This window comes from Equus quagga, chromosome 7 (assembly GCF_021613505.1).
Source record: "Equus quagga isolate Etosha38 chromosome 7, UCLA_HA_Equagga_1.0, whole genome shotgun sequence".
NCBI lineage: Eukaryota > Metazoa > Chordata > Mammalia > Perissodactyla > Equidae > Equus > Equus quagga.
This window is the reverse complement of record NC_060273.1, coordinates 9259512-9268595: the sequence shown is the minus strand read 5'-3', so window position 1 is coordinate 9268595 and position 9084 is coordinate 9259512. Positions and strand designations below refer to the sequence as shown.

Sequence of the window (9084 nt, the reverse complement as noted above, 5' to 3'; positions counted from 1 at the left end):
ACCCCCAAAATACATATATTGACAATAAGTTCAACACTGAACCTGGAGGATGACGTCTGTATCTTCTTTGGTTTCTGGTTTTAAAAGGTTAAAATGAGGGGCCGGCCCCACGGCCCAGTGGTTAAGTTCGCACGCTCCACTTCGGCGGTGGCCCAGGGTTCCCCAGTTCGGATCCTGGGCATGGACCTAGCACCACTCATCAGGCCACACTTAGGCAGCGCCCCACACAGCACAACCAGGAGGACCTGCAACTGAATATATGACTATATACCAGGGGGCTTTGGGGAGAATAAAAAAAAAGATTGGCAACAGATGTTAGCTCAGGGTCAATCTTTATTTTAAAAAAAGCCTTTTACTTTAAAAACGAAAAAATGTTACAATGAAATCGCAGCACCCATCGTGCACAAAACAATCAAGCCCAAGGAATGGAAGGACTCTCACATTTGAGCACGAGTTATCATGAGACACAGTGCTCTGAGGCGGGGGAGAAATCTCAAGCTTTTCTCTTAACCCGTGTTCCCCGCTCGGTGCCCGAGTGTGTAACGAGTCTCTGTGCACAGGACCCGCCCTCTTTCTGCAAAGACACCCCCGACGGCACCAAAGCAAATCCCAAACTTCCCTCGACGCTGCCAAAAAGCCGGGCAGGCGGCAACCCCCCCATGCCGCCCACTCGTTCCAACTGCCCGGGGCAAATCCCTGCCACCTCCCGCTTTATCCTGGCCACCAGGTGGGCGCACGCAAGCTGATCTCCAGGAGCGCAGGCTGCCACGGTGATGACCTAATGACATATAACCGAGCCGCTCTTCTTAGTCCTTAGGGAAGTGGCTCTCCTTGAAAGCAACACTTGGCCAGTCTTAACCACACAAAACTCAATTGTGTAAAAAACCCCAAACACAGCAGGAAGAGCAGGCAGGCTGCCAGCCCCACTGCCCGCCCCGGAGAGGCCGCTTGAATCAAGCTGCTTCCAGCCTCAGGGCTGAGCTTGCGTGGGGGCCCCAGAGCTCAGACTGAAGGGAAGCCAGGAAAGCTGACGGCCGACCCCCTTGTTGTCAAGCCCTGGCCCCGGGTCCTCAGGTTTCTCTGAACCCATCTCCAGAGTCTACTTGAGCAGGTTACGTGGGGTTTCTTGGCGACAGGGACTAGTGCTAAAAATACACTTGCCATACCCTCTGAATGGTCCCAAGGTGCTGGTAGATGGAACCCTTAGAAAAAGAAGGACGGAAGACCCAGGAAAGGAAGATCAAGCCCAAGGAGATCCCAACCCGGGGGAACAGGACATCTCCGCACAGGCGCACACGACTAGAAGGACGAGCTCAAACCACATTTCGCTCAGACCTGGGTGCTAGTCTGTTCATTCTCCCCACACCCTCTCCTGTCGCCCTCTCCTCGCCGCTGTCCCCCCTTCGCTCCCTCGGGCAGGCCTTCGCCCTCTGGCCTCGACCACTTCAGTAGCTTCTCGTCCGTCTACTTCCTTGTCACAACCATCCCCACCCAGCTGCTGCCACCATCTTCCTCGAATGCAGCTCCCGCGTCCAGGCTCCCCAGATCACAGGGCAGTCTAGATAGTTGTCCGTTTTTCCCCTCTCGTCCTGCAGACTGGGAGCAACCTGAGGGCAGGGAGAGTTCAGACTCAACTCTGCCTGTGCAGCCCCTGGCATTTAGGGAGACAAAAGCTGGGTGTTTCCAGAGAAGCAGGGGGGCACAGCCCTGATGTGATGAAGATGGCTAAGGGCCACCTTGAAGCAGGCGGCAGGATGGGAGCCCTCCCACCTTTCGCTCCTGCCCCCCATTCTGCCCCAGGCTCCCCAAAGGCGCTGCGCGCTCTCTTACCCCCGAGCCTTTGCATATGCTGTTCCATGGACCTGCACAACCTCCTGCCACTGCACACAGAGGGCGACAACCATCCCCATTTTAAAACTGAAAGTCCAGCATCCCAGGAGCCCCCTCAGTCTCAGGCAAGCTGGGCGAGGGGGTCCCTACAGATAACTCCAATGCATCCTTCCCTGGGCTCCCAGGCCTGCATCGGTTGTCCCTCTTCTGCGCCCACAGCACCCTGCACTCAGGCCTACGATGCTGTAACTTTGGGTTTTAGTGGCCTGCTTACTATCCCGGCTCCCTGCCAGAAAAAGAGAAGGCAGTGACCGGCCTTGTCAATGAAGACTGGGTATTAATGAGCACGGAGTTGGTGCAGCCCCTGCCTGCAGGCACACAGGCCAGTGGAAGTCAGACAGGTTCACCGGTGCTGGATGTTTAACCGCTAAGGTTTGTACCGCTGCCAACCTTAAGCCAGGGCTGGGACCACACACGGGGGACGCCCCCAGCCTGCCTTCAAGGAGCATTGCCTGGAGGCCAAGACACCAAACAGCACGGGTCACATGCTAGGCCAAGGGCCGGCAAACTTTTTCTGCAAAAGGCCAGATACTAAATATTTCAGGCTTTACAGGCCCTAGGTCTCTTGGCAACTACTCAAGTCTGTAACTGTAACATGGGAACAGCCCCAGACATGACCTCAATGAATGCGTTCCAATAAAACTTTACTTATGGACACTGATATCTGAATTTCACATACTTTTCACATGTTAGGAAATCTTCTTCTTCCGGTTTTTTTCAACCACTTGAAAATGTAAAAAACGTTTTTAGTTCGCGGGCCATGTGAAAGGAGGTGGCAGCCTGTGGTTTGCTGACCCCGTGCTGGACCATCACTGCAGCAGAGAGCAGAGGGAGAGGGGAGCCTGAAAGACGGGGCAGGAGGGGGCGTGAGAAGGGAGCAGGAGCGTTCTATAAGAAGTAACAATGGGCACAATTTTTCGAACCCTCACTAGCAGCCAGGAGCTGTGTTAAGGCCATTTTTTATACACTGAATCCAAACAAAAGGCAGGAATTATTGGCCCTTTTCAAAAAGGCAGAACAGGTCCAGAAAAGTTAAGAAAAGTGCTCCAGGGAGCTCAGCTGGAAAGAGGCAGGGCCAGACTTCAACCTATAGGGTTGAGGCTGGTGGTCAGAGACACGCAGTCTGGCCTTCCCGCAGCCAGGCCCAGCGGTTCTCAAGGTATGGCCCCCAGGCCAGCAACATCAGCATCACCTGGGAGCTGGTGAGAAATGCAAATTCTCAGCCCCACCCAAACCTGCGGAAATCAGACTCGGAGAGCAGGAGGGTGGAGCCCAGGCCTGGGAGTTTTAACAAGCCCTTGGGGTGAGTCTGATGCATGCTGGTTTGAGCCCCACTGGTTTAAAAGCAGAGGCAAGCATTAGCGAGCTACAGCCTGAGACCCCGCCATGAAGAGGAGGTCGAGGAGGGGCTCCCCATTCCTAGGGGTCGGGGAGAGCTTCCCAGAGGAAGATACCAGGAATAGAAGCTTCCTCCTCCAGTATTTTCCAAAACTTGATGGAAGGGGGAAAAAGTCACCTGTGGGGAGGGGGCTTGTTGCAAATACAGATGCTGGGGGTCCCTCCCCCGGAGATTCCGCCCAGGGGGCAGGGGGCGTCCTAGGAACCTGTGTTTCTGAACCGGCTGCAGGTGATGCTGATCCGATCCGCGAGGGTGGCGCTGGCTGGGGGAGGGGCAGGACGGCCCCCGGGTGCAGGCCCGGCCCCGGGTCCGATCGGCGTTACCTGGGGCGAGGCAGGGCCGCCCGCGCGGCACCCTCTCCAGGCCGCGCACCGAGAAGGCCCCGCTCGGGTCCCGCAGCCGCGCCTCGCCGCCGCCCGCCGCCACCACCGCGCCCTGCATCCACACGGCCGCCAGCTCCAGCGGCCCGCGGCCCGCCGCCGCCCGCGACAGCCGCCACGCGCCCGGGCCGCCCTCCGCGTCGCGCCGCAGCTGCTCCGCCAGCACCTTGAGCGGCGGCGACGGCGGCAGCTTCACGGCCGCCGGGCCGCCGCCGCCGGGAAACGAGTCCGCGGCGGCCGCCGCCATGCTGCCTCGCCGTCGCCTTCCCGCCAACTTTGATAGGCGGTGGGGCTCGGCCGCGGCCGCCAATCAGCGGCGGCGCTGGCGGAGCCGGCCAATGGGCGGCGTCGGGGGCGGGGCCGCTGGGCCCCAGCCAGCCGCCAGGAGTGCGCATGCGTACGTCAAGTAAATAAACGCCCCCAAGCTGGGAATGAATGGGCGAAATGAATGGAGAGAGAATAAATAAATAAAGGGAGGGAGGTAAAGAACTCCGTTTCCACGCACCTCAAAATCTGGACCGCGTGCAAATCACCTGGAGAATGTGAGGTCTCATCTTTAAACCTCCTTGCATAGGGCGGTACTCTGAGGTTAATAAATCCTGGCAAATAAATGAATAGCAGCGTCGGGAACCCATGTTTATTGGGAGCGATCAAGAATCGAATCAAGAGAGAAGGTTGGGAAGAGGGACAGGGACAGCTAGTAAAATTGCCCTTTCTTTTATTACTATTTTTATTTATTGTATTTTAATAACAAAAGTTAACAAAATGTATTACTATATTTTTTCACAAAAGAAACGCATATTCATTGCTGAAAATTTAGAAAAGGAAATCTGGGGATCACAAAAGAACTTTAAAAATCACTCAGAGATAGCCACTGTTAAGTTTTGGGTGTGTTAGCGTCCATGGTTTAAAATATGTATACACATATATTTTTGATATATAAATATTGTTTTGTATATTGTTTTCACTTAATAATAAACATCTTTCCATATCATCAAATATCCCTCTGCTTCCTCTTGAATGGCTCCATAACATTCTATTTGTCTCATCACCTATTTAACCAGTAGCCTATAGTTGGACATTAAGGCTATTTCCAACTCTTCACTTTATAAAATCACTACAGTAAACGTACTTAGAGCTAAATCTTTGTGCACGTGTTTCAGATAAATTCCTAGAAATGGAATTGCTCCAAAAAATGGGGTGTCCCCAGTCAGCAAAATCCACAATGCTAAATCGGGCAATCCTTCAAGTCAAGACCAGTCCTTAGGCGACATTGTCCCCCCAGGGCCTCCTGCAGTGCAGAGGACACTGCAGACAGATGGCACGCGGAGGGTATTCAGCAAGCGCTTGATTTTTATAAAGCAGCTAAGACGTACTGAGCCAGGCCCTATCCTTAGAGCTTTGAAGGCAGCATCCCACGGACTCCCACACCCTATAAAGCCTGTTCTACACAGATAAGGAAACCGAGACTCAGGGGAGCTAGGCGGCTTGCTTACGGCCTCTCTGGCAGTAGCCTCCATGGGGGCCTGCCCTCTACACCTCGCCCTGAGCTGTAGATAACCAGGCTCCTGGGCTGAGAAGGGAGCAGGCAGATTAACGAAGAGAAAAATCTAACCCCTTCTTGCCTGGTGGGTCTCCACTGGCCTTCCCCCAGGCCCCTGAAGGCCGGAGGAGTGATGGGAGAGCTGGGGTAAAGGCTGAGGCTCCCATTTCTCTTGTCTGAGCCTGGGAATTTCCCACCATTTTCTTGACCTTCAAATTTACACAGACACACACACACACACCCCTCAAGCCCCATACTGTGTTGCTGGCAGAGTGATCTTTCCAAAACACAAGTCTGGGCATAGCAGTGCCCGGTCTATGACCTCCTAGTGGTATAATCCATACAGCTAGAATGTGGTTATTCCAGGAGACGGACCTGCGCACGGAGGGCCCAGAGAGGAGAGAGAGAGCAGGAAGCACCCAGCATACTGCCAGTATTTCAGGATGGCTGAGATGCAGAGTGCAATGGAGGAGTTGGGTAGACGAGGCTGGACCTCCCCAACCTCATTTCTTATCCCCATTTGACAGATGATGAAACTGAGGTTCAAACCAAGACAAGCCTGAGGCCGCATGGTTAGGCAGAGGCACAGCCGGGACTCAAAGTCAAGTCCATCTTCCGCAAACCTCAACCTCGTTGAACCACGAGTGCCATCTCACCGTCCACACTGTGGTCTGCCTCCCCCCACCAAAGATGCCTCGTACCTTTGCTCATGCTGTCCTCTGCCTGACATGCCTTCCCCCAGGCTCTCTGGGTGGAAATCTGGCTCAGTCACCAGTGCCTGCTGCCACCAAGAACGCTTCTTTCCGGGAGCCATTCTTGAGCCTTGCAACTCAAGTTTATCCCTCCCTTCCAGACCAGCTGGCTGACACCCCCAACCCAGGGTCTCTTACCTTCTTCTTTTTTTTTAATTTTATTGAGATTATGATGGTTTACACCCTTGTGAAATTTCAGTTGTACATTATTGTTTGTCAGTCATGTTGTAGGTGCACCCCTTCACCCTTTGTGCCCACCCCTACCCCGGCTTTCCCCTGGTAGCCACTAATCTGTTCTCTTTGTCACATGTTTAACTTCCACATACGAGTGGAGTCATACAGAGATTGTCTTTCCCTATCTGGTTTATTTCACTTTACATAATACCCTCAAGGTCCATCCATGTTGTTGTGAATGGGATGATTTTATTCTTTTTTATGGCTGAGTAGTATTCCATTGTATATATACCACATCTTCTTTATCCAGTCATCAGTTGATGGGCACTTAGGTTGCTTCTGCGTCTTGGCTACTGTAAATAATGCTGCAATGAACATAGGGATGCATGGGACTTTTGGAATTGCTGATTTCAGGTTCTTTGGGTAGATACCCAGTAGTGGCATGGCTGGATCATATGGTATTTCTATTTTTAATTTTTTGAGAAATCCCCATATTATTTTCCATAGCAGCTGCACCAGTTTGCATTCCCATCAGCAGTGTATGAGGGTTCCTTTTTCTCCACGACCTCTCCAACATTTGTTACTATTTGTTTTGGTTATTTTTTACCATTCTAATGGGTGTAAGGTGATATCTTGGTGTAGTTTTGATTTGCATTTCCCTGATGATCAGTGATGATGAGCATCTTTTCATGTGCCTGTTGGCCATCCGTATACCTTCTTTGGAGAAATGTCTGTTCATGTCCCCGGCCCACTTTTTGGTCATAACCCAGGGTCTCTTAACCTCAGCCCCGTTGACATCTGAGGCTGGGTCACCGTGTGGTAAGAGCTGTACTCCGTGCCCTGTAGCATGTTGACCAGCATCCCTAGCCTCCACCCACCAGGCGCCAGTAGCACCTTCTTCAACCCGTGGTGACCCAAAATGGCTTCAGACGTTGCGCATGTCCCCTGGAGGCCTAAATCATCCACTCTGGGTAGCTGCTGCCCTGCCCTTGGACACTCGCTGCATTTTCTTGAGCCATAAATCCTTGAGTCTGGGTCCATCTCACTGGCTGGACCAGGAATCCAAACTCAGATGCCAACAGCAGCCAGGCAGGTAACCCCAGTGTGGCAGTGACAAGCTGGCCTTCATGTGTCCCAATAAAGCGGCCAGTCCCCGTCAGCCGATGGTTGCCACCCGGGAATGTGGGCCCAGGGTTGCCAGATTTGATTTTTCAATACATTTGAATGTATAAGCTCCATGTTTTAAGAAATGCTGGCAATGCATTCAATTCTAAAACAAACAATTGAGGGCCGGGTGGCCCTGGAAGCCGTCCGTGGGGGGTTTGGCCCGTGGGCAGCCACTCTGCACTCCAGGCCCTAGAATGCAGGCTCTTCCCCCGGCCCCCGGGCGGCTTGCGTGTTAACTAACACGCAGGTCCTTGGAACCTCCTGCAAAATGTCCCAGGGGGCTGCGGCGTTTCACCAGCTCCCCGAGTTGCAAAGCTGGCGTCTTAAATTGCTGTCCTGAGCAGACAACTGGCACTGTGGACACATGCTGACATGCTGGGTGAGCCCTGGCTGCCTGGAGGATTAGTCCCTCTCCCCTCGCCCCCTTGCCTGGGCCTGGAGCAACCCCTGTGCAGGCCCCCCTGGGTGCCAGCTGCCAAGCGAGATCAAAGCCCCTTGAAGGGGATTTCCTGCCCCCCGAGGACACAGGTGAGGCAGGGAGTTCTGGGCTTGGCCTCACACTCCACCTGCTCCTTAACCGGGGGCCGGGCAGATCAGGACACAGAGGCTTCTGGTTGCGCGAACAAAGATGGAACCCTGTGGCTCTAGGAAAAGCGGGTTGTTCTCGAAGGCTATCCATGCGGTGACATCTTCAAAATAGCCACAGCTCTCAGTCGCTGAGCGCTTGCTATGTGCTAAGCACCATGCCAGCGGCTTCCTGTGCAGAGTCTCAGTCACTCCTCACGACAGCCCTGAGAAGGGGGTGCTTCTCTTAAGCCCATTTTACAGATGAGGACACTGAGGGCTGGGGAGGCCTTGTGACCTGCCCAAGACCCCACAGCTGGTAAGAGGTAGAGCCAGGGATCCCCATCCCCACCTAGAACCAAGGGCCTTCTCAGGAGTCTTTCAATAATCGAGCCACCCCACCATGGGGCTGGCCCGGTGGCACAGCAGTTAAGCACGCACATTCCACTTCGGCGGCCCGGGGTTCGCCGGTTTGGATCTCGGGCGTGGACGTGGCACCGTTTGGCAAGCCATGCTGTGGTAGGTGTCCCACATATAAAGTAGAGGAAGATGGGCACCGATGTTAGCTCAGGGCCAGTCTTCCTCAGCAAAAAGAGGAGGATTGGTAGCGGATGCTAGCTCAGGGCTAATCTTCCTCAAAAAAAAAAAAAAAATCAAGCCCCCAGGTGATTGGGGCTCTTATCCACCATCCTGGGTCGTCACCAGGGAAGAATTACCTGGGGAAATTTCTTAAAGTACAGGTTCTGTCAGAAAGACAAAGCTTGAGCTGTAGTTGATGAAACGCACACTAAAGTGTGCATGGGGCCAGGGTGTGCATTGATGTCTGCAACTTCCTTTGAAATGCACCCAAAAGTAAAGTGAGTGTTGGGTGGATGGGGAGACAGGGGCAGCGATGGGCCGTAAGGCGAGTTCACAGTTCGCTGTAGGATCTCAGTGGTGAGTGGATGGGTGTTGACTGCACGATTCTTCCAATAATACAACGTCGGGAGAATTGTAGGTTCAGGGTCACACTGCAGCCTTCCTGTGTCACCATCCCTGGAGTGGGAGCTCAGGGCGATTCGGAGCCCCAGGCCGCCTGGTGCTAACGGCCTCCCCGCCCAGTGACAAGCTGGCGTCCTATTTCCTCACTCGCAGAACACCAGCAGGAGGTCGCTGGACACACTGACGCTTCTCGGCCTCTGGCGCCCCTTTTTCTCAGCTCCATGCCAAAGCATG

At 53.8% G+C, this 9084-nt stretch overlaps 1 protein-coding gene across 2 annotated transcripts in view; it reads right to left on the bottom strand.

Moving 5' to 3' along the window:
• RMI2 (RecQ mediated genome instability 2) overlaps positions 1–3922 on the bottom strand; it is a 5915-nt gene extending 1993 nt beyond the window's left edge. Inside the window, exon 1 of one of the 2 annotated variants that reach the window (XM_046667206.1) lies at positions 3613–3922. In XM_046667206.1, coding sequence (XP_046523162.1) covers positions 3613–3916 — 304 coding nt within the window. In that variant the 5' untranslated portion in view covers positions 3917–3922. Of the gene's footprint in view, positions 1–3406 lie in introns of both variants that reach the window. The other variant, XM_046667205.1, reaches the window with a different exon arrangement.
• Between the last annotated feature and the right edge of the window lie 5162 nt (positions 3923–9084).